Raw genomic sequence first — 25,533 nt, forward strand, 5'->3', positions numbered from 1 at the left:
GGAGGTGGGTAGTGGGTGGAACCAAAGAACGGTGCACAGAGGTGGGTAAGAGGTGGAACCAAGGAACGGTGCTCGGAGGTGGGTAGTGGGTGGAACCAAAGAACGGTGCAGAGAGGTGGGTAAGAGGTGGAACCAAGGAACGGTGCTCAGAGGTGGGTAGTGGGTGGAACCAAAGAACGGTGCACAGAGGTGGGTAAGAGGTGGAACCAAGGAACGGTGCTCGGAGGTAGGTAGTGGGTGGAACCAAGGAACGGTGCTCGGTGGTGGGTAATGGGTGGAACAAAGGAACGGTGCTCGGAGGTGGGTGGTGGGTGGAACCAAGGAACGGTGCTTGGAGGCGGTTAGAGGGTGATACCAAGGAACAGGTCTCAGAGGTGGGTAGTGGCAGGGAAAAGGGGTGCTTCAAAAGGAGGGAGTGCCTGCACCTGTCCCTTAGAAAAACAGCCCTGGATAGCACAGACATGTATTAGTCATATAAAAACTTTATCGGTCTCCCCATACAGAACAAAGTCTGTCCCCGATAGATAGCACACATAGTCCATGTTTAGAGTGAAGACTTTATTTCACAGACAATCGATGGATCAGATAGAAAGTTACATTCTAAAATCATTATGAAGGAGAAAAGATCGCTCAGCTCCGGGAATGGATAGAAGCCGTATTCACTTTTATAAGATCATGTGCCTGGAAATGGATAAATTTAGAATTTCCCAGCATTTGATTGGCCGGTTGAAGTGAATGCAGCCTCACAATATTTATGAGATACAAATAAATACAATTTGAACAATAAATAATAAATAACACAGAAAACGGAATTGTAATTTTCCTGAAGTCTTCTCCGGGATTCCGGAAGATAAAATCCAGGAAGATGAAATGATCGGCATTGTGGGGCCCATCGGGGTCCTAGAGAGAGAAGCATTACAGCGTCTTGGTGAAGAAGTTGGGGGCGTGGTCCTTGAAATGATTGTATTCATTGGTTCCGGCCACCAAGACGGTCGCGGGGAAAGTCCGGGGTCGCTCGGGATCCTGGAATAGAAGGTGACACCTTTGTTAGTACATCACACTCAATGTACAGGAAATCCAACATCTGAATCCGCCTGTCGTGTCTACAGAGGTGAGTGCAGGTATTGGGGCTCCGTAGGTGTGCACCCCAAAACTCACACCCGCTTTTCTCTACAGCCTCAGCTGCACTGCACAGGGAATGAATGGGAAGTGCTCTGTTGTGAGCGGCTTCCTGTTCATTCACAAACTGAAGCATAGGAAAAACAGTTTCTTATGCTTCAGTTAAGAATGAACACAGTGAGCGAGTGTGTGTGTTCATTGTGTTCATTTAGAAAAGGAAGGCACAGGTGAATGACAAATTTATTAGCCACTTCCCCTACTCTCCATCCTAAAACATCCCCCGCAGCTGGGGGGAGAGGAGGGAAGCCAGCAGCACTGCAGGGCGTTAGGGACCAACATGGGGGAAGTCTGGGGAGTAGGGGGAATCAGCATGGCATGTAGTGATTAGGGTGTGCCCAGGCACACCTGGCACACCCCTTGCACACACCTATGTGGAGTCAGTTCATGTGAGAATTGGAACCCCTGTCAGGTTTTTACTGCTACCAGGGGTTTGACTAGAGAGGTTTCCCCTCACTTCCTGTCCTGGTGACAACATATCAACAGACAGGAAGTGAGGGGAAATCTCCAACAGGGACTTAGACAGGAATAGGAATGGGTTTTGTTTAGAAGACTATTTGCGGAATCTGAGCCCTTTGTGACATCATATGTGGTGGGCGGTCCTGAAAGCTGCTCCCCAACAGCCATGGTGACCTACAGGACCCCAATAAAAAATATAATTATGTGTATAAATATTTCTGTTCTTTTCTTTATTGTCCTGATTTTGGCCCTGATGAAGAGTGTGGAGTCCCTGAAATGTGGCGGATTATGTTGCAGAATAAAATCTTTTATGGAACAGAGTGCGGCCCCCATTGCTTTCATTTTATTTAGTAGAGAAAGAATGGAACCCCCAACATATCTAGAGGTCTATGACTTGTGATGTCACATAGAGGAAGACGTCTGTAGATCTATGACTTGTGATGTCACACATAGAGGAAGACGTCTGTAGATCTATGACTTGTGAGGTCACACATAGAGGAAGACGTCTGTAGATCTATGACTTGTGAGGTCACACATAGAGGAAGACGTCCGTAGATCTATGACTTGTGATGTCACACATAGAGGAAGACGTCTGTAGATCTATGACTTGTGAGGTCACACATAGAGGAAGACGTCCGTAGATCTATGACTTGTGATGTCACACATAGAGGAAGACGTCTGTAGATCTATGACTTGTGATGTCACACATAGAGGAAGACGTCTGTAGATCTATGACTTGTGATGTCACACATAGAGGAAGACGTCTGTAGATCTATGACTTGTGATGTCACACATAGAGGAAGACGTCTGTAGATCTATGACTTGTGAGGTCACACATAGAGGAAGACGTCTGTAGATCTATGACTTGTGATGTCACACATAGAGGAAGACGTCTGTAGATCTATGACTTGTGATGTCACACACAGAGGAAGACGTCTGTAGATCTATGACTTGTGATGTCACACATAGAGGAAGACGTCTGTAGATCTATGACTTGTGATGTCACACAGAGGAAGACGTCTGTAGATCTATGACTTGTGAGGTCACACATAGAGGAAGACGTCTGTAGATCTATGACTTGTGATGTCACACACAGAGGAAGACGTCTGCAGATCTATGACTTGTGATGTCACACATAGAGGAAGACGTCTCTAGATCTATGACTTGTGATGTCACACATAGAGGAAGACGTCTGTAGATCTATGACTTGTGATGTCACACATAGAGGAAGACGTCTGTAGATCTATGACTTGTGATGTCACACACAGAGGAAGACGTCTGCAGATCTATGACTTGTGATGTCACACATAGAGGAAGACGTCTGCAGATCTATGACTTGTGATGTCACACATAGAGGAAGACGTCTGTAGATCTATGACTTGTGAGGTCACACATAGGGGAAGACGTCTGTAGATCTATGACTTGTGATGTCACACATAGAGGAAGACGTCTGTAGATCTATGACTTGTGAGGTCACACATAGAGGAAGACGTCTGTAGATCTATGACTTGTGATGTCACACATAGAGGAAGACGTCTGTAGATCTATGACTTGTGAGGTCACACATAGAGGAAGACGTCTGTAGATCTAGGACTTGTGAGGTCACACATAGAGGAAGACGTCTGTAGATCTATGACTTGTGATGTCACACATAGAGGAAGACGTCTGTAGACCTATGACTTGTGATGTCACACATAGAGGAAGACGTCTGTAGATCTAGGACTTGTGAGGTCACACATAGAGGAAGACGTCTGTAGATCTAGGACTTGTGAGGTCACACATAGAGGAAGACGTCTGTAGATCTATGACTTGTGAGGTCACACATAGAGGAAGACGTCTGTAGATCTATGACTTGTGAGGTCACACATAGAGGAAGACGTCTGTAGATCTATGACTTGTGATGTCACACATAGAGGAAGACGTCTGTAGATCTATGACTTGTGAGGTCACACATAGAGGAAGACGTCTGTAGATCTATGACTTGTGATGTCACACATAGAGGAAGACGTCTGTAGATCTATGACTTGTGAGGTCACACATAGGGGAAGACGTCTGTAGATCTATGACTTGTGAGGTCACACATAGAGGAAGACGTCTGTAGATCTAGGACTTGTGATGTCACACATAGAGGAAGACGTCTGTAGATCTATGACTTGTGATGTCACACATAGAGGAAGACGTCTGTAGATCTATGACTTGTGAGGTCACACATAGGGGAAGACGTCTGTAGATCTATGACTTGTGAGGTCACACATAGAGGAAGACGTCTGTAGATCTAGGACTTGTGATGTCACACATAGAGGAAGACGTCTGTAGATCTATGACTTGTGATGTCACACATAGAGGAAGACGTCTGTAGATCTATGACTTGTGAGGTCACACATAGAGGAAGACGTCTGTAGATCTAGGACTTGTGATGTCACACATAGAGGAAGACGTCTGTAGATCTAGGACTTGTGATGTCACACATAGAGGAAGACGTCTGTAGATCTATGACTTGTGATGTCACACATAGAGGAAGACGTCTGTAGATCTATGACTTGTGATGTCACACATAGAGGAAGACGTCTGTAGATTTTGGTATCACTGACCTTTATAGGGTAAGCCGTAGTGGGAACATAGCGGATGACGAATCCGCAGCGCCTTCTGTCGGACATGTTTGGCTCGCTGGCGTGAACTGTCAGTCCGTCATGAACCTGCCAATAGAAATAAGAGGGTGGTGAGGACTCGGCACCGGGACGGATCTATATCTTTGGTATATTCTGGATCTTTCATGTGATATGATCAGATTACCCCCGAGGGGGGGGGATTTGGAGGAGGATTTTACTTACCGACATTTGTCCGGCTTTCAGTGGACACTCCACCAGATCCTCCACGTTCACCAGGTGCTTCGGAATCTCCTGATTGGCTGTCAGCATATTCCCAGGAACTTCCGCCACTCTGTGCTCCAGGATCCCCTGCTTGTGGCTGCCTGGAAGAGGAAAAATCATCATTATACTAATAAACTACGACTAATAACAAAAGCAATAGTGATAAAAAGAGTAATAATCATAATAAAAATAATTAAAAAATAATAACAATAAATAACAATACTAATACTACTAATAATAATAATAATAATAACAATAGTAATAGTGATAATATTATTGCTAATGATAATAATAATCATAATAATAGTATTTTAAAATAAATAAATAATAATAATAATAATAATAATAATAATAATAATAATAATAACAGCAATAGTGATAATAATATTTTAGTAATAATATTGTTAATAATATTAAAGATGATAATAATTATAATGTGTATACAATATAACATTGTGGACAATCTCAGGATTCAGCGGTGAGATTACCTGGAATAATTTGTAGAACTCCATTTTCGGCGTCCACGTCATCAAATGCCAACCACACTGAAGCCACGGGACCGCCCTCAAATCCCCAATATCTGCAAAGGACACCATTGTTGTAAAGATCATTCGTCAATCTTTGGAGGGGATTTACTAAAACAAGAGCATCTGAAATCTGGTGCAGCTCTGCGTAGAAACCAATCAGCTTCATTGAAATAGCTGAAGTTAGAAGCTGATTGGCTGCCATGCAGAGCTGCACCAGATTCTGTGTGCTCCAGTTTTAGCAATCCCCGATCATTCATTGGTCTTCAAATATAAATTATTCATCAATTATTATGTATGGATTATTCATTGATTATTATGTATTGATCATTCATCAATCTACATGTATTGATCGATGATTGATCATTATGTATTGATCATTCATCGATCTCTATATACTGATCATTCATCAATCATTATGTATTGATCATTCATCAATCTACATGTATTGATCGTTTATTGATCATTATGTATTGATCATTCATCAATCATTATGTATTGATTATCCATCGATCATTGACACATCCTTCTCTACTCACTTTATGTCTTGATGCCAGGCCACATATGGTGCCGTATTCTCTTTGTGCGGGACATCACTGGCGGGATACTTGCAGATAAACCTGGAGTCCAGGAGGATGACGTTGGGGCCCAGCACAGCGGTGATGGCTTCCAGCAGATTGGGGTGGGTGGTTAGGTTCATCACCCATTCATACTCCAAGTGGACGTTGTGTAGACTGTACTGAGTGTACTCCTTCCCTGAATACACAAAGAGAAATGCCGGTTTGTACAAATCAAAAGGGAAAACAAATGGCTTCACTTTGAAGAAAATTTAAACTCTGGTAACTTTATTCATCCAGACAACGTGGACAGAGAAGGGGGTGAAGGACCTGTGACCAGGAGGATGAGATAGAGAGATTGGCCGATGGACGGTGTCCCTGCTCGTGGTTGGTGAGTGAGTTTGGTGGAGGAACCAATGAAATGTCTGAAGCTCTGTCTGTAGGGAGGACACTCTGCTGCATGGTCCTGGACGTGTATGGAAAGAGAAGCCTGCCTACACGCTCAGTGACCCAGCCATGTGGCCAATCAGCTCCAGTATACAGAAAGTCTATGTCCAATGGAAGACTCTGCTGACCCTCAGTACTCCCCTTAGGAGCCCTCAGTCTTGATGCAAGCAGTGGGCTGGCTCTTGGGAGGAGTTATGCAAATATCAAAATGCCTTGATGGATGGGTGTTCCTAGGCAGGCTGTATTTCCATAGGTAACACCTACTGGTGATGCTGAGCCTCCATGATTGAAAGAGCTACAATCCAATGAATGAAAGGGGTGGGGCCAGGGACAGTCAAGCTGGGGGAGGAAAGTGCTAGATGACGTTGGATGTCCTACAGCCAGAAATTGAGGGGAGCTCTATCTGACTTCCTGCAGCTTCTAATGCACTTTGTGAGAAGCTCACAGTGTGCGGGGAAATCAGAGGAAGCCATTTCAGTCCAGGAGAGGAGCCGGTACAGCTGTGCAAGACTGAAGGGGAGGCCAGGGGTCAAATATAAGACTGAAGGGGAGGCCGGGGGTCAGATATAAGACTAAAGGGGTGCTGGGGGTCAGATATAAGACTGAGGGGATGCTGGGGGGTCAGATATAAGACTGAAGGGGTGCTGGGGGTCAGATATAAGACTGAAGGATTGTTGGGGGTCAGATATAAGACTGAAGGGGTGCTGGGGGTCAGATATAAGACTGAAGGATTGTTGGGGGTCAGATATAAGACTAAAGGGGAGAATGGGGGTCAGATATAAGACTGGAGGGGGGCGGGGGTCAGATATAAGACTGTAGGGGGGCTGGGGGTCAGCTATAAGACTGAAGGGGGGCTGGGGTCAGATATAAGACTGAAGGGGTGCTGGGGGTCAGATATAAGACTGAAGGGGGGCTGGGGGTCAGACATAAGACTGACGGGGGGCTGGGGGTCAGATATAAGACTGAAGGGGGCTGGGGGTCAGATATAAGACTGAAGGGGGACTGGGGGTCAGATATAAGACTGAAGGGGGGCTGGGGGTCAGATATAAGACTGAAGGGGGGGTTGGGGGTCAGATATAAGACTGAAGGGGTGTTGGGGGTCAGATATAAGACTGAAGGGGTGCTGGGGGTCAGATATAAGACTTAAGGGGTGAATGGGGGTCAGATATAAGACTGAAGGGGGGCTGGGGGTCAGATATAAGACTGAAGGGGGGGTTGGGGGTCAGATATAAGACTGAAGGGGTGTTGGGGGTCAGATATAAGACTGAAGGGGTGTTGGGGGTCAGATATAAGACTGAAGGGGTGCTGGGGGTCAGATATAAGACTTAAGGGGTGAATGGGGGTCAGATATAAGACTGAAGGGGGAGCTGGGGGTCAGATATAAGACTGAAGGGGAGAATGGGGATCAGATATTAGACTGAAGGGGAGAATGGGGGTCAGATATAAGACTGAAGGGGGGCTGGGGGTCAGATATAAGACTAAAGGGGTGCTGGGGGTCAGATATAAGACTGAAGGGGGGCTGGGGGTCAGATATAAGACTGAAGGGGGGCTGGGGGTCAGATATAAGACTGAAAGGGGGGCCAGGGGTCAAATTTTTTTGGTTGAAAATGAATACTTTATTTTGCAAGAAAAAATACAATAAACAAATACTTCAACAGGGTACATTCCACTCTGTACTGAGACACAAAGCATAAATACACTACATAACAATACAGTTCCAGGCATACAAATAAATTACATTCATCCTGCGGTATGATGCCTGATGTGTTGTGCAGAGTAATAGTACCCCGAAACATCAGATATAAGACTGAAGGGGGGGGGTGGAGATCAGATATAAGACTGAAGGGGGGGGCGGGGATCAGATGTAAGACTGAAGGGGGGGGCGGGGATCAGATATAAGATTGAAGGGGGGGGGGGCGGGGATCAGATATAAGAATGAATGGGGGGTCGTAGGGAGGATTTAATTTACTTCTAAAATTATCTTCAACATTCAACACAACCAAGCCAAGTAATGTCTACACTCACCAAACTTCTCCTCCAGCTTTGCATACTCTTGGAGGGCGTGCAGCAGTTGTTCCTCCTGCAGGACGTCTACGGAGGTCAGGTAGCCATTGTCATCATAGAGAGTCTTCATCTGGTTGGAGTCAGTCTTCATCTGGTTGGAGTCAGTCTTCATCTGGTTGGAGTCAGTCTTCATCTGGTTGGAGTCGGTCTTCATCTGGATGGAGTCGGTCTTCATCTGGTTGGAGTCGGTCTTCATCTGGTTGGAGTCAGTCTTCATCTGGTTGGAGTCGGTCTTCATCTGGTTGGAGTCAGTCTTCATCTGGTTGGAGTCAGTCTTCATCTGGTTGGAGTCGGTCTTCATTGATGAGTTGTATGGAGATGAATGGAGAAGATATAATTATCTGGGTTGAGTGATGACTTATATACAGAATCTCAGAGTGAAGCTCCGCCCCATCTGCTATTTTTAGTAGCAATTCCCTCGAAGGGAAGTTTTTCTTCTTAAATATTCACTTCCTGGGTGTCTCAGAGAAGAGACGGAGGGGTTCCTCTGTAAGTTTTCTGTAATAGAAGATAACAGTTTTAAAAGAAAATAATTTCCTGGTTTCTTTCTGACTGTACAGAGATCACCGGAGAGCATGGTGACATCGGAGTTGCTGGGAATTCCACTTCATCTTATTAAATAAATAACAACATTGTATAACTTTGTTATATTTTATTAGATTTTGTGTTTTTGTGTTAATAAAATATCATTTTGTATTTATAAACCTGACACCAGGATGACCAGGAAATATGGAAACAAAATGAAAACTTTGAATCTCTTTGTTATATTTTATTAGATTTTCTCTTTCTGCATTCATAAATAATTCATTCGTATTGGACATCGGGGTGACGGGTGAACCCCGGAATCCCACCTCTTCTCGGGAAATAAAATATAACTTTGTATCTCCTGTTTTTTTTTTTTTTTTTTATTCAGTTTTATCTCCATGTAATTCTGTATTTATAATTTGTATTAGACATGGGGGGGGGGGGGGGGCAGGAATTCCAGGAGATAAAATAGAACTTTCTATCACTTTCTTCTCTTTTATTAGATTTTGTGTTCATAAAATATGAGGTCTGATTGGATATCGGGGTGACTGATGTGCCCTGGAATTCTAGGAGATAAAATGACAACTTTGTATCTCTTGTGTTATATTTGATGAAGTTTTACATAAATAAATCCTTTGTATTGGATATCAGGGTGAGCGATGTCTTCAGGAATTCCAGGAAAGAAACACAACTTTGTATCTCGTTGTTATATTGTGTTTATATTTATATATTTTGTTTTCATTAAATATGAATTTTGTATTTTAAACCTGACACCAGGGTGACCAGGGTGACATCAGAGTGAACAGGAATTATGGAAACAAAATGACAACTTTGATCTCTGCATAGGTGTGCGCAGCCTACTGTATTATGGTGTGCACCCCAAAGCTCAAACACGTGTGTGTATATTATATATATATTTAGCAGTAGGGCAATGGACAATGTCGGTAGGGCAGAGATTGGTGTCAGTATTTTTATTATTATTTATTTTTATTATTTTTTTATTATTACTTTTTTACAATTGTATTTTTTTAAATGATTTTTACAATAATTATTATTGTTTTTAGCCCCATTGGGGGGACTTTGGTGAAATGTCCAGGGTCTAAACAGACCCCTGAATTCTCACTTTTGAGACAGAGAAAGGGAATGAGGACAGAGATTCCCCAGTCCCTTTCTCTGCAGCCAAGCAGAGGAAATCTGCGCAGCACAGGGTGATTTGGGTGTGCCCAGGCACACCTGGCACACCCTGTGCGCACGCCTATGGATCTCTGTTTATTTTATTAGATTTTCGCCATTTTATTTTTTATTCCTAAATGATTTTTATTGGACATAAGGGTGATGGGGGTGCCCGGAAATTTCACTACTTCTCAGGAAATAAAATACAACTTTGTATTTTTTTCTTCTATTTGTCTCTCTTCCCATAAATAATACATTTGGACCGGACATCCGGGTGACCTGCCCTGGAGTCTCACTCCTCTAGCAGCAGCTGTGAACATCATTAGGCTTCTCTATAAATTCTCTATTATATAAAAGCAAAGCAAGATGGCAGAGCCAGGAATGACTGCGGAAAATCCCAGCTCTACATTCCAGCATAGAAGAGAAGAAGGAGTTTGGATCTGTTATTGGATTTTGGCCACCAAGAGGAAGCCTCAGATCCTCAGCCTTCCATGAGAGGAGATTTGGGGGTCTCTATCAATGCTGGGGGTGATTGTCCTTTCATGAGAGGAGATTTGGGGGTCTCTATCAATGCTGGGGGTGATTGTCCTTCCATGAGAGGAGATTTGGGGGTCTCTATCAATGCTGGGGGTGATTGTCCTTCCATGAGAGGAGATTTGGGGGTCTCTATCAATGCTGGGGGTGATTGTCCTTCCATGAGAGGAGATTTGGGGGTCTCTATCAATGCTGGGGGTGATTGTCCTTCCATGAGAGGAGATTTGGGGGTCTCTATCAATGCTGGGGGTGATTGTCCTTCCATGAGAGGAGATTTGGGGATCTCTATCAATGCTGGGGGTGATTGTCCTTCCATGAGAGGAGATTTGGGGGTCTCTATCAATGCTGGGGGCGATTGTCCTTCCATGAGAGGAGATTTGGGGGTCTCTATCAATGCTGGGGGCGATTGTCCTTCCATGAGAGGAGATTTGGGGGTCTCTATCAATGCTGGGGGCGATTGTCCTTCCATGAGAGGAGATTTGGGGGTCTCTATCAATGCTGGGGGTGATTTCCTTCCATGAGAGGAGATTTGGGGGTCTCTATCAATGCTGGGGGTGATTGTCCTTCCATGAGAGGAGATTTGGGGGTCTCTATCAATGCTGGGGGTGATTGTCCTTCCATGAGAGGAGATTTGGGGGTCTCTATCAATGCTGGGGGTGATTGTCCTTCCATGAGAGGAGATTTGGGGGTCTCTATCAATGCTGGGGGTGATAGTCCTTCCATAGGAGGAGATTTGGGGGTCTCTATCAATGCTGGGGGTGATTTCCTTCCATGAGAGGAGATTTGGGGGTCTCTATCAATGCTGGGGGTGATTGTCCTTCCATGAGAGGAGATTTGGGGGTCTCTATCAATGCTGGGGGTGATTGTCCTTCCATGAGAGGAGATTTGGGGGTCTCTATCAATGCTGGGGGTGATTGTCCTTCCATGAGAGGAGATTTGGGGGTCTCTATCGATGCTGGGGGTGATTGTCCTTCCATAAGAGGAGATTTGGGGGTCTCTATCATTGCTGGGGTTGATTTTTCTTCCATGAGAGGAGATTTGGGGGTCTCTATCAATGCTGGGGGTGATTGTCCTTCCATGAGAGGAGATTTGGGGGTCTCTATCAATGCTGGGGGTGATTGTCCTTCCATGAGAGGAGATTTGGGGGTCTCTATCAATGCTGGGGGTGATTGTCCTTCCATGAGAGGAGATTTGGGGGTCTCTATCAATGCTGGGGGTGATTGTCCTTCCATGAGAGGAGATTTGGGGGTCTCTATCAATGCTGGGGGTGATTGTCCTTCCATGAGAGGAGATTTGGGGGTCTCTATCAATGCTGGGGGTGATAGTCCTTCCATAAGAGGAGATTTGGGGGTCTCTATCAATGCTGGGGGTGATTTCCTTCCATGAGAGGAGATTTGGGGGTCTCTATCGATGCTGGGGGTGATTGTCCTTCCATAAGAGGAGATTTGGGGGTCTCTATCAATGCTGGGGTTGATTTTTCTTCCATGAGAGGAGATTTGGGGGTCTCTATCAATGCTGGGGGTGATTGTCCTTCCATGAGAGGAGATTTGGGGGTCTCTATCAATGCTGGGGGTGATTGTCCTTCCATGAGAGGAGATTTGGGGGTCTCTATCAATGCTGGGGGTGATTGTCCTTCCATGAGAGGAGATTTGGGGGTCTCTATCAATGCTGGGGGTGATTGTCCTTCCATGAGAGGAGATTTGGGGGTCTCTATCAATGCTGGGGGTGATTGTCCTTCCATGAGAGGAGATTGGGGGGTCTCTATCAATGCTGGGGGTGATTGTCCTTCCATGAGAGGAGATTTGGGGGTCTCTATCAATGCTGGGGGTGATTGTCCTTCCCAATCTTCATCCAGCATTGGAATTCTGAGGAAGTCTTGAGGTGTAATGTGCAGAGAAAACAATTAGAAGGTGGAATTATTACACTCTAGAAATAATCACCACAAGAGATAAAGCAATCATAAAATGTTTCATCACCATCTAATAATAAGCGGAGTGCCGGCTGTGATGTCAGAGGAGAGAGTGATGACCTCATCGATGTGATCTGCGGTGTACGTGAGGAAGAGTCACACCTGGAGATTTCACCATTTACCTCCAATAAAGGGGAGGAAGAATTTTCTAATGAACTGTGTGAGGGATATTGTGACCCCAAAACACAACAAAAGTCCTCATGGCCCCAGTGCCTGGAAAAAGTATTCATACCCCTTGAAATTCCCCACATTTTGTTACAACCAAAAACATAAATGTATTTTATTGGGATTTTATGTGATAGACCAACACAAAGTGTCACATAATTGTGAAGAGGAAGGAAAATGATAAATGATACAAATAAATATGTGAAAAGTGTGGGGGGGGGGACATTTGTATTCAGCCCCCTTTACTCTGATACCCCTAACTAAAATCTAGAGGAACCAATTGCCTTCAGAAGTCACCTAATTAGTAAATAGAGTCCACCTGTGTGTCATTTATTCTCAGTATAAATACAGCTGTTCTGTGAAGCCCTCAGGAGGTTTGTTAGAGATCCTTAGTGAACAAACAGCATCATGAAGGCCAAGGAACACACCAGACAGGTCAGGGGAGTACCTAGGGCATTTGGCACCCGGGGCGGATCCTATTTCTGGCACCCCTACAAAATTGTCGCTTAAAAAGGAGCAAAAACTTCTTTTGAGCGTCAGTCGTGTGTTGTGATTTGTCGCGACTGCAGCTCAATTTAAGAAGGTTAGAATAGTATGGTGGAAGGTTAGGGCTGTATAGGGTGTTATGGTGGAAGGTTAGGGCTGTATAGGGTATTATGGTGGCAGGTTAGGGCAGTATAGGGTGTTATGGTGGCAGGTTAGGGCTGTATAGGGTGTTATGGTGGCAGGTTAGGGCTGTATAGGGTATTATGGTGGCAGGTTAGGGCTGTATAGGGTATTATGGTGGCAGGTTAGGGCTGTATAGGGTGTTATGGTGGCAGGTTAGGGCTGTATAGGGTGTTATGGTGGCAGGTTAGGGCTGTATAGGGTGTTATGGTGGCAGGTTAGGGCTGTATAGGGTGTTATGGTGGCAGGTTAGGGCTGTATAGGGTGTTATGGTGGCAGGTTAGGGCTGTATAGGGTGTTATGGTGGCAGGTTAGGGCTGTATAGGGTGTTATGGTGGCAGGTTAGGGCTGTATAGGGTGTTATGGTGGCAGGTTAGGGCTGTATAGGGTGTTATGGTGGCAGGTTAGGGCTGTATAGGGTGTTATGGTGGCAGGTTAGGGCTGTATAGGGTGTTATGGTGGCAGGTTAGGGCTGTATAGGGTGTTATGGTGGCAGGTTAGGGCTGTATAGGGTGTTATGGTGGCAGGTTAGGGCTGTATAGGGTGTTATGGTGGCAGGTTAGGGCTGTATAGGGTGTTATGGTGGCAGGTTAGGGCTGTATAGGGTATTATGGTGGCAGGTTAGGGCTGTATAGGGTGTTATGGTGGCAGGTTAGGGAAAAAAAATGTCCTCTCTAGATGTGCAAAGCTGGTAGAGACATCCCCAAAAAGACTTGTAGAGAAAGGGGGTTCTACAAAGTATTGACTCCGGGGGGCGCCATACAAATGCCCCCCCCCCCCCACACTTTTCACATATTTATTTGTATCATTTATCATTTTCCTTCCACTTCACAATTATGTGACACTTTGTGTTGGTCTATCACATAAAATCCCAATAAAATACATTTATGTTTTAGGATGTAACATGATAAAATGTGGGAAATGTCAAGGGGTATGAATACTTTTTCCAGGCACTGTATATCTGCTTAGTAATCCTAGATAGTTTCAGTGACTGATCAGTGTGACATCAGAGTGGGCGGAGGGTGTGACATCAGAGTGGGCGGAGGGTGTGACATCAGAGTGGGCGGAGGATCTGATATAAGGAGAGAGCACACAGCATACACTGATCACTATGACGGAGTCGCTGTATCTGAGTGTCGGGGTTCTGGCTGTCAGTGCCGGTATTTACCTCCTGATATTAACCCCTCACCACCCAGCATGGCCTCTACTGCAGGAAACAATGTAACATTTTCTATCATTTCTTTTAGGAAGTTTACTTTTGGCTTCACAGCACTACAGCTCAGCCGCAGCTTCACCCGCCATCCCTGCGTCCGCCCTGGGCGTCCTGCTCCTCATCCTCGCCGCCATCTTGGCCTATGCAGGTAAGTTCACCCCAATATTCAACCATTTACTAAAGGGGTGCAAAATGTTTACTGAGCATCATGTGCAAGAATTCCCCAAATCTCCCTCCCATGAGAATCAATGAACATTGATGGACAGGCACCCCTACCACACTAAACAGCCAGGACACCCGGGACACCACCATTTCCTGTCTCAGATTTGTAGCTTCCTGTGTCACCTCTCATAAAAGTGATGATGATTCATTGTCACCAATCAGAGAGCGGCTGTTCATTGTCCCCTTTTCTCCAATCCATGTGAGATAAAAGATAGAAAGAGATAGAATATTAGAATGAATGAAAAGATCCGGATTGTATTCAGAAAATACATCCAATCATTACCAGTAATATGTATTATGTGTGAAGATTTCTACCACACACAGTACAATCGTCATCACCGATCGTCCCCAACCCCCCCACCAGAAAACATTCCTTCTTCTCTTCATTATTATCACACAAGACGAAATCCCATCCCCCGATATTCTGCACTCCTCATCTCCTTCCCTGTGCCTCTCACAGCAAAAATTATCTGATATTCTATTATATTATTTTATTACATTATATTATATTATAGATTATATTATATTCACATTATATACATTATAGTCATATTATATCATTACATTATATTGTATTCATATTATATACATTATATTATTACATTATATTACATTATATTAAAGTATATTGTTACATTATATTATATTATAGATTATATTATATTCACATTATATACATTATAGTCATATTATATCATTACATTATATTATACTATATTATATTATATTATATTATATTATATTAAATGATATTCTTCCATTATGTTATAATAATACTATATTATATTAAAGTATATTGTTACATAATATTCTATTATATTATCCCAGAAGAAAGTTTTGGGGTAAATACTTTTGGAATACGATGTTATTATCGTTTCCTTTGGCGGCTGATAAGTAAAGATTTCCGGCTCTTTGGGGCGATTTTTCTAGAACTAAATACAAAACATTATTGTTAGTGTTGGACGGAGTGGAGAGGGGTGAGACCCCCTGTCAGGTTTTTATTGCTGTCTGTGTCCCCGGTAGGAAGATTTCCTCTATTTCTCTTATTATCACCGATTGTGAAAGTCAAAGAAAAAACTGGATTTTGGGGTGTCCCCAGAACAGGAATGGAGGGGAAATCCTCCAAGGGGGACACTAGTTCTGGGATTTCCTCTCACTTCCTGTTTGGTTATGGGACAGGAAGTGAAGGGAAATCTCCCCAATGGGGACACAGATGGCAAAAATAAAGCTGGCAGGGGGTATAACCCTCCCTTACTTTATCCAAAATGAAAAAAAAAAGGTTTTGCCTCAAGTTCTACTTTTCTGGCTCAATAATTTCTATTAAAGTTTTCATAAAAAAGAATAAAAAGGTTTCCATAGAAGATGTAAAGTATAAATTCTCTAGGAAATAAGTAGATATCTCAGCATTTTGTAGACATGAAAATCCCCCTAAAATCTGCGTTCTTCTAAGTATTGATCGTTACTGTGGATATACAGAAGATTGAATTATGGGGGTCGGTATGAGGGGACCCCAATCCTCGTTTAGTACCCCAAATGTGACATCTCAGTCTTCATATCCAGGTAAAGATAGAGCTTCTATATATGGAAAGTCAGATCAGAACTCTTAGTACATCCCCAATGTGTACCTTAGAGAAAGGGGTCATCTCCTCCCCCAAGGGGGTCCCCCTTCCCTAGTCACCCCCAAATCCCATTTCCCACCAATGGACTCATCACTGTGCAGAGTATAAAGGGAATGTGAAAACCCTCATAAGACCAAAAGAGGAGAAAGAGAGAAAAGAAAAGGCTGAAAGGAAAGTAGGGAATGAGCCGAAGTTTTCCGACCCCCATCCCCCACAACTGCTCTAATCCGGGTATAGATCCAGGATCACCACCCATGGCTCCCAGACTTTCCCAAACATCCCCATTTTATCAGATCATTAATCCCAATCCAGGAAAGTTCAGCTGTTCGGAAGACACTAAAGAGGATTTCCAAGATTTTGCCGTTTTCATTGTTGCCGATATAAATATAAATGATAATCTCTGGGATTTCCTCCACTTCTACCTTAAAGTTCACATTTCCTCTGATTATCAGGAGCAGGTTGTCATTATTTCCATTGTGTAATACTCATTGTCACATCTCAGTGCTGCTGATCTCCTGCAGCCTTTTTGCAGCCACTTCCTGTCTCCATACACTCCGGTGATGACATTTCTCTGGGGGTTTCCTGATGGGGACACCAGAGGATCGTGTCTGTGTCATGTGTGATGGAAGGGACACTTGTAGTCTCCATCAGGAGCCTGAGTGACAACACAAGAGGACAATTAGGAGACAGGGACAGAGTGTTGTCACCTGATAACAGGAAGTGCCGGAACAAGGACCTCCATGGCGGGATCACCGGAGATTATTATAATGATGACCATAATATTTTAAAAGAGCTCATGTTGTAAAGCGCTGCACAAACTGTTGGTGCTATATAAATCCTGTATAATAATAATAATATATAAATCCTGTATAATAATAATAATATAAATCCTGTATAATAATAATAATATAAATCCTGTATAATAATAATATATAAATCCTGTATAATAATAATAATATATAAATCCTGTATAATAATAATAATATATAAATCCTGTATAATAATAATAATATATAAATCCTGTATAATAATAATAATAATATAAATCCTGTATAATAATAATATATAAATCCTGTATAATAATAATAATAATATATAAATCCTGTATAATAATAATATATAAATCCTGTATAATAATAATAATATAAATCCTGTATAATAATAATAATAATATATAAATCCTGTATAATAATAATATATAAATCCTGTATAATAATAATAATAATAATAATAATAATAATAATAATAATATATAAATCCTGTATAATAATAATAATAATAATAATAATAATAATAATAATAATATATAAATCCTGTATAATAATAATAATAATAATAATAATAATATTTTAGTGATTGGCTTCCAATATATTCTAAAGATTATTTATATATTTGTACATATCAGATGAAGGAGTCTTGTTCTCAGAAATCTTCCCTTCTGATTTTATTTCTCTCTATTGCAGAGAATTCCCCGATATACAATATATATATATATATATGTAGAGAGTATATAAAGTATTTCTGGTTATTTTATCTTTCAGGGGTGCGGAAGTTCGGGGGGAATGTTCCTCTGTGGGTCTCCTTCTATTGGACGGTGTCAGCCATGTGGGTCTCCACCGGGGTGAACCTTCTCCTGGAAGGGAATGATGTCCTCTCTGCCCCCCATATGAAGGACGCCATGGTCCCCGGCCTCTTAGCGTTCTTCGTAGGGCTGCTCATCATCGGTATGGTGGGGATCCTCCAGCAGGAGGTGGTCTTGGCTTTGATGGCAGGTGCACTTTCTCTGTCTGGCATTCATGAGGTAGTGACTTTCTATGACAAGGGGTTGGGTTCTTCTGCTATTGCATGCAATTATCTGATAGTTACCCTGATTGGTCTATACTTTATAGGTGGGAGGTTCCTGTATAGTACAAGGCAGGTGAACTTACCTGGCATAGGTCTCAGCAGTATGAAGGAAGCAGGCCCAGCCCAGGGGTCCTCCATCATACCGCTTACAGCCATGTCTTTCATCCTCAATATGGTGGCCTCCAGTGTCTTTGCCTGTAGACTTCTGGGAATTATTGATCAGCTGTTTGTTGGTCAGGTGGCATGGCTTTGGATGGCAGCGGTCTATCAGACCGGTATCTGCGTTCTGTCATACCGCTCCTATTGTACGCTGGACGCCACGCATTTCGCATTCTTCTCCATTCTGAGATATGCAGAAGGATTCTCATTGCTGTATCAGATCCTGAACACGGGGGGGTTCAGCTACCCTCTGCCATTTCTGGTGGTTTTTGCCATACTATTTTTTGTCCTTGCCCTCTTCACATGTATTCAGAGTCTTGCCCAGTCAGTCTATTTACTTTTCTATGTTGCCTATTGCATTGCACTGGCCTGTAGTCCACGTGGATTCTTTCATGGAGGAGCCCAAGGGGTCAATGTCGCCATATACATTGTATCGGTCATTATGTTGCTGATCTACCTATACAATTCAAAGTCATCAGCAAAGATCCCCACCGGAGAAGGCACCATGCAGAAACTGTTTACAAGCAATACATGTATAAGGCTTCGTCAGTATAAAGATGGCCACAAGCCCTTCCTTGGTCATTCCAAGTATGGCGATGCTGAAGCCTTGGCCTACGCCTCCAGCATATTGGCTGTTTTTGCCATGACAATGCCGGGCAATCCTGATGACCCCTTGGTCACGGTTGTCTTGCCATGGGTTGTAGCTGCGGGTGGGATTTATAATCTGATTTGTGGCGCGGTGGCTTTTTCCCGTGGTAAGACGCTAGAAAGCAGTGCCTTCATCCTCTATGGGGTCATGTGGGTTATTTGGGGTATCTCCAGATATAGCGGCATCTACATCACCAGCAGAGGCTTCAACACAGCAGTGGGCATCATATGCTTCATGCTCTTCAACACTTTCATCATTTTCAGCACTTTCTTCCTGTCTAAAGCCTGGCTACTATATTCCCTCACCTTCCAGCTAATCCTCATCAGCTTCCTCCTCGATTCCATCAATCTTCTCCCAATGGGCTATGACATCGCCGTCACCATTATCTTTGGTCTTGTTGGCTTCTACTGCTTTCTTGCAACTCTATTTAACAGCACCATGGAGGCTCCCCAGATACCAGTTGGCAGCCCATTTATTAAGATTAGTGGCTTTTCCAATGACGGATCAAAGTGCCCCCACCTGATTGCCTCCAGGACCAGCTCTGTCAGACAAATCGCAGGTAAGACAATAGAAGGTAATATGAAGGGCCTGGGAAGGGGGGGGGGGGGGGGGGCACTGGGACTTTTATTAAAAGTACAACTACATTTTAACATTTCTAAGTAGAGATAAGGTGACAATTTCCTCATAAATGTTCTAACCTTTCCCTACTCCATCCAAAAATCACCAAGATCTTAGCTTTAGGTACCGGCTCTCCTAGTCACCAAACTGTCAAGTAATAGTTCTTGTGGTCAGACTTGGTCTATGTAAACCAGGCATTTTATTTTTGCATCAAGCAGGCAGGTAACATCAAACACCAGGTCTTGTATTATTTTTGGGGAATCCAGCAGACAGATCCTCAATATTTCGCTCTACCCAACTTTTACAGGACTTCCAAGGAGCCCGCACTCTCCTCCGCATTGGGAATCCCATTTCAATGACATACCACGGGGGGGGGGGGCAAGGACATTTGTGACGCCAAGCCGGATTCCCAATAAAATAAGAGAAATCAGAGGATGAAACCATCACCGTCATCCCATAAGACCAGAGATCAATTTTGGTGGATTAAACCCTTCAAAGAAAACAATAGATAAATACACTAAAACTGACCATTGCTTTACATGGATAGTTGAGCCTATACTGAGCCTATAAAGGCAGTTTTTTAGGTGTTGGTGGGGGAGTTAGTCAAACCGTATTTTATGGTGACATTTCCTGTATATTTGAATGTGGCTTGGCAAAGACAAAATCCTTTTTTCCATAGACACAAGTTCATCAGTCGATCTGCCCAGGTCATCTCACATCTATGGGTAGAATGACAGGAAGGTCTTACATATGACTGATATGCTCCATGTCTGGAGCTGCAGAAATCATATATTTCATGTCAGAAATTAAAATCTTGTTTCTTATATTTTTGCCATCTTCCTCCCCAGAAATCATGAAAAATGGAGGAATTTGTGGCATTCCAACGGACACGGTCTATGTCCTGGTAGCAGCGTGCAATCAGCCTGAAGCAGTGGAGCGAGCGTACAAGTACGTCCTATAATGTAACATTGTATATGTGATGTCTCCCCCATTATGGCAATCCTTGCTTTCTACCCCCCTAGACATTGTTCATAATATCAGCATATACTGGAGGTTGTGGTCCTAAAACACGGGTAGGCTGAGCATTGTGCCCCAACCCAAAGACTCTGTAGTGCGAATATTCTCCTTGTATTGGTACAATACAGGTTTTCCAGAAGTCAGTAAGACTCCGAGCTACCTTATATACCACCTTTTGCTTTTTTCCATTTAATATACAGTAGATCTAAAGATTAAAAGTATACTGTAAAATAATGGGTGTCCCTACAACATAGAAAAATGAAGGAGATTGAGAAATAATCCTGCATAGTCAAGAGAAACATATTCCAAACACTTGCAAGGTTGCTGAGACCTTTTTGATGAATTTTAGTAGCTTGGTGTTATTGGCTTGCATCATTGGCTTGGCATCATTGTCTTGGTATCATTGGTTTGGCATTCCCAACTTGGCATCATTAAGTTCCAGCCTCCTTAATCTGTCCAGTCCTAGACATGAGCCTTATCAATCTCCACTGAATTTCTATATTGCTTGTTGGCCGTGTTGTTGACCACCCATAAGACCGTCCATTGTTGGCTTTTGACCTAACTTAATCGTAGACTCCCAGGAGGAGGAATTGTTCTTTGAAGTTTGTTGAACAAATGACATCCCCCAACATTTTCTGCCCTTCTTTCTGCAGGACGAAACGCCAGGCTCAGGACCGTCCCATGTCTCTATGGATTTCCAGCTTACGGCAGTTAGAACCAGCCAAGCATTTGTTCAGTCCTTTGTTATGGGACTTCATGGAGGCTGCTTGGCCCTCATCCATCAGCCTGGTGATCCCAAGAGGTAAGGGGTTTTCTACAGTTCAGTCCAGACTATACGGCTGAAGAAAACTTTGGCCATGCTTGTAGATTACAAGGTAATGAGGGTCCACCTCCCCCATGTCTTTGTATTTGTTTAATTTAATCTTATTACATATAATGTGATGTATAATATATCAGCACTTTATATATAACAGATAATAAAAGTCTATGATGATAAATCCCAACTTCCAAATGAGATTGACTATAAAAATCTAATGATCCGTTTCCCTTCCAGGACCGTGGTTGGATTTCTTGGGTGCTAAGGACTCTTCAAAGTACATAGGAACCCCCCAGAGCATCGCCATACGAATCCCGGACTGTACCGTGACCACCCACCTCATCGACATGGTAGGAAAAATTCCAATCTTACAAATCATATAAAAAAATGGAAGAATATAATTCTTCTGGACTCATTTTTACATTTGATGTTGGTATTTTTGTGGATGATGTAAAATGTAGATAAAGGAGAATTTCTTCTAGAAGTAAAATATAACAGTAAAACAATAGTGAATGATCGGGAGAAATCACTGAAGGTTGGAATCTTATATTTATATAGGATAATTCCAGACTTTTATTATCATATAAACCATTTATATTTTAGGTGGGGCCAATCGCAGTGACTTCAGCTAATCCATCAGGAGAAGCGGATACAACCCACCACAACCAAGTCTACGCCAAGCTAGGAGATAAGGTGAGCAGTAGAGTCATGTGTCCCATCATTTACACCATAGACAGACAGACGGACGGATGGTAAAGATATTTGTGATTTCAGGTTGATGGAGTCTTGTGTGATGGAGCGTCCCCTGAAAATATCGCCTCCACCGTGGTCAATTGTACCAAACTGGAATCTGGGGACATTGCGTTCTTCAGAGTCGGGATCGTCCCCAAGTCACAGGTAAATGTCAGAACACAGATAGATGCTCACATCTTCAGTATCCACTATAATATGTCATGAGTTCAAAGTATAAAGATAGAACTGGCTCAGTGGTTAGCACTTCTGATTTGCAGCACTGGGGTCCTGGCCAGGATACCGTCTGCATGGAGTTTGCATGCTCTCCCTGTGCTTGTGAGGGTTTCCTCTGAGTAGTGTCATTTATGATCTAATGTAGAGGGTGTGACAGACTACATAATATAAACCTGTATATAATACACAGTCCATCTTCCTCTTCATGTCCTTCTAATGAGATGTGTCCCTCACACATTCTGGGGACATTCAGACTCCCTAAAAAAGGTATAAAGTGTAGGTGTCTCCAATGTACAGAACTAGGAGTGGGGGTTGGGTGTCTCCAATGTACTGAACTAGGAGTGGGGGTTGGAGTCCCCCATGTTCTGAACTAGGAGTGAGGGTTGGGGTCCCCCATGTTCTGAACTAGGAGTGGGGGTTGGGGTCCCCCATGTTCTGAACTAGGAGTGGGGGTTGGGTGTCTCCCATGTACTGAACTAGGAGTGGGGGTTGGAGTCTCCCATGTACTGAACTAGGAGTGGGGGTTGGGTGTCTCCCATGTACTGAACTAGGAGTGGGGGTTGGAGTCCCCCATGTTCTGAACTAGGAGTGAGGGTTGGGGTCCCCCATGTTCTGAACTAGGAGTGGGGGTTGGGGTCCCCCATGTTCTGAACTAGGAGTGGGGGTTGGGTGTCTCCAATGTACTGAACTAGGAGTGGGGGTTGGTGTCCTCCATCCTCAGAACCGGAGCTGAGGACGGCACGGCCCAATAATGAGCCCTAAACACTCAGAATTCCCGGTCCGGTTCCTCTTTCAGGAAGAAACCTCCTTCCTGATCCTCCTCAGCCAATCTACAGACGTCTTTTATTCATTACATTTTGTACATTTGGAAACACATCTGGCATTGGTTGAAGGAATGTACTGAGCTGGCTACAACTAGTCCCATGGAGGTCTATTTCCCGCTTTCACAGCTCTTACTGTAAAGAGGTCTTTCCGTGTGGAGAGGTTAAACCTCTTTTCCTTCAAGCACAGAACGCAGCATGTAGAGCCGACATTTGATTGGTTTTGGATGGAGTGGGGGAGGGTTATCACATTTTTTCCTCTGTTTTCAGGTTCTGGAGATCTTGGGCCGTGTCCAGGAGAAGCACCAGCCGGGTCACATCAATGGCGGCTTCAGTCCTTCTATAGAAGATCTCACAGGACAGTCAATGGAACCCAATGAGCGGCCAGGAGAGGAAACAAACCGTCAAGATGGCGGCTGGCAGTCACATGTCAATGGCGGCTTTACGATGGATGAAGAATGAAGAATTCTTATTAAATTATTTGTATTTTTTATAATAAAGTGAATTCTGTGGCTGATTGTTCTGTAAATATTCGATGTATATATTTATTTATGGCATTTTGTTTTTAGAATAATAAATTATTTTTTTCATTTCTTAGTCCCTCCTTTTTCTGTATCAGTCCTGGGTATCGGGGGAGGGGTGGGGGATTAGAAGGGCGGGTTTAGCTTTCCGATCATGTGACTGCTGGGACAGCCAATCAATGCAGTCACATGATCATAAACCCCGCCCCCCTGGCATCTGAAACCCCTTAAAGGGCAAGGAGGCACCAGCGCCAAGGAATTAACAATAGATGTAATGGTGGAGTCTGAAGAAAGGAACAGAGAGGAGCCTGAAATCTACATTCAAGAGACAGCTCTCTGTTCACAGGGCAAACCTGGGGGGTCCCCCCTCCCCCGAGTAATCTGAAGAATGTAAAAAAAGAATGAATTGAGAATGAAGAAGAGCTCCACAAGTCTGATCAAGGCCCAATAAGGTCAGAAGAGAATGCCAATGTGTTTCGGAGGTCAGAAGTCCCCTTCATCAGGGCTATAGAATAAACAGAACATCAACTAATGGATGGAAGATTCTTATAGTTACATAGTTGGTAAGGTGAATAAAGACAACAGTCCATCCTGTGTAGAAAAATAATTCCCCATATCCCTGTATATTGTTTTCACTAAGATGCCCGTCCAAAAGTCTTCTAAATCTATCCATACTTCCCGCGACACCACCGATTGTGGAAGAGAGTTCCACATCCTCACCACCCTGACAGTGAAAACCCCCAACACAGCTTAAAGGTTAAACTGCTTCTCCTCCAGTCTCATTGTGTGGCCCCCGTGTCCTCTTATCAATCTCTGGGACTGAAACGTTTCATATTTATAGAGCATAAAACACATCAATCAATATATATATATATATACACACACATACACACATACATAGAATCTCGTGTGGTAATAATATTTCTCCACCCTGTGCCCCTCCCCCTTCTGTACCTGGCAATACCTGAACCCATGTAGGGGGTATCAATCCCGGTTACAGCCCCCTTGATGTCCAGGTGCCCTGAATTCTTCCTGAACCCCTGAGATGTGACTTACCTGTACATATTCTGGTCTCATCCTGGTACCCATATGTCACCCTTCACAGCTTCTATTCAAGCATTAGCCTGCGATAAATGCACAGACCCCACCACAGCCCCCCCCAGGCACCCCTCCAGTCCACACCTTATAATATAGAATATATGCAGACACAGCACAGGTTTTATTCAGACCCCCTCCTGACAGACCTATAGGAAAGCATCTCCCCTCCCCCCTTCCCTCCTGTCCTCTCCCCGGTGGTCTCCAGGGATTAGCCGGACTGTAGACAGGAGACCACGGCCCGGTGGTGGAGAACCAAGCGTCTAATGTATGGAGCACAGCAGGGAGAGGAGTTTTATATTCTGTGTTTCAGCTGCGATGGTCCCAGTACAAATCCCAATACCTTGTTGTATCCTTTTATTTACCTCCTTATTCAGATAATATGGCCTTATTATGGTCTGTAATATAAAGAAGAAGATTTATACATTTTAGTGAAGTTGTCCTTTATATATACACCCACCTTGTAAAATACTGACCTACGTCCCTCTGAATGGCGCTGCAAGAAACACAAACTCTGCCTGGTACACTGTCCCCCCATTCATCCAATTTCTGGGTCCATTCACCTCTTGGGGCTGATATGAGTAGAGACCAGCAACCAGAAGGATTGGGGCTGATATGTGTAGAGACCAGCAACCAGAAGGATTGGGGCTGATATGTGTAGAGACCAGCAACCAGAAGGATTGGGGCTGATATGTGTAGAGACCAGCAACCAGAAGGATTAGGGCTGATATGTGTAGAGACCAGCAACCAGAAGGATTGGGGCTCATATGTGTAGAGACCAGCAACCAGAAGGATTGGGGCTGTTATGTGTAGAGACCAGCAACCAGAAGGATTGGGGTTGA

The 25,533-nt window shown here is 43.6% G+C and overlaps 3 protein-coding genes across 3 annotated transcripts in view; 2 read left to right on the forward strand and 1 right to left on the reverse strand.

Moving 5' to 3' along the window:
- The window catches only part of LOC141108856 (cis-aconitate decarboxylase-like), a 91,795-nt gene that overhangs the window by 25,462 nt on the left and 40,800 nt on the right, over positions 1-25,533 (forward strand). The gene's annotated exons all lie outside the window — the stretch shown is intronic.
- Positions 548-8,465, reverse strand: LOC141107330 (L-threonyl-[L-threonyl-carrier protein] 4-chlorinase-like). Its single transcript, XM_073598019.1, has 6 exons — positions 8,059-8,465; positions 5,569-5,785; positions 4,994-5,085; positions 4,467-4,606; positions 4,227-4,331; positions 548-1,023 (listed from the first exon to the last, which is right to left on the reverse strand). The coding sequence occupies exons 1-6, from the start codon at positions 8,396-8,398 to the stop codon at positions 916-918; spliced, it is 1,002 nt and encodes a 333-aa protein (XP_073454120.1). The 5' UTR covers positions 8,399-8,465; the 3' UTR covers positions 548-915.
- On the forward strand, positions 14,215-23,627 carry LOC141107332 (uncharacterized). The gene is made up of 9 exons (XM_073598020.1): positions 14,215-14,289; positions 14,377-14,490; positions 17,725-19,395; positions 20,303-20,402; positions 21,125-21,273; positions 21,526-21,638; positions 21,892-21,981; positions 22,063-22,185; positions 23,346-23,627. The coding sequence occupies exons 1-9, from the start codon at positions 14,241-14,243 to the stop codon at positions 23,535-23,537; spliced, it is 2,601 nt and encodes an 866-aa protein (XP_073454121.1). The 5' UTR covers positions 14,215-14,240; the 3' UTR covers positions 23,538-23,627.

The sequence above is a fragment of the Aquarana catesbeiana genome, linkage group LG09 (genome assembly GCF_042186555.1).
Source record: "Aquarana catesbeiana isolate 2022-GZ linkage group LG09, ASM4218655v1, whole genome shotgun sequence".
NCBI lineage: Eukaryota > Metazoa > Chordata > Amphibia > Anura > Ranidae > Aquarana > Aquarana catesbeiana.

Bases quoted from the DNA above. Each gene is read 5' to 3' on its own strand.
- LOC141107330 (XM_073598019.1), bottom strand. From the start codon at position 8,398: ATGAAGACCGACTCCAACCAGATGAAGACTGACTCCAACCAGATGAAG. The intron at 5,786-8,058 runs GTGAGTGTAGAC...TTGTGTATTCAG, and splicing joins AAAGCTGGAGGAGAAGTTTG to GGAAGGAGTACACTCAGTAC. The intron at 4,332-4,466 runs GTAAGTAAAATC...TTCTATTGGCAG, and splicing joins TGAAAGCCGGACAAATGTCG to GTTCATGACGGACTGACAGT.
- LOC141107332 (XM_073598020.1), top strand. From the start codon at position 14,241: ATGACGGAGTCGCTGTATCTGAGTGTCGGGGTTCTGGCTGTCAGTGCC. The intron at 21,274-21,525 runs GTAAGGGGTTTT...TTTCCCTTCCAG, and splicing joins CAGCCTGGTGATCCCAAGAG to GACCGTGGTTGGATTTCTTG. The intron at 22,186-23,345 runs GTAAATGTCAGA...CTCTGTTTTCAG, and splicing joins GGATCGTCCCCAAGTCACAG to GTTCTGGAGATCTTGGGCCG.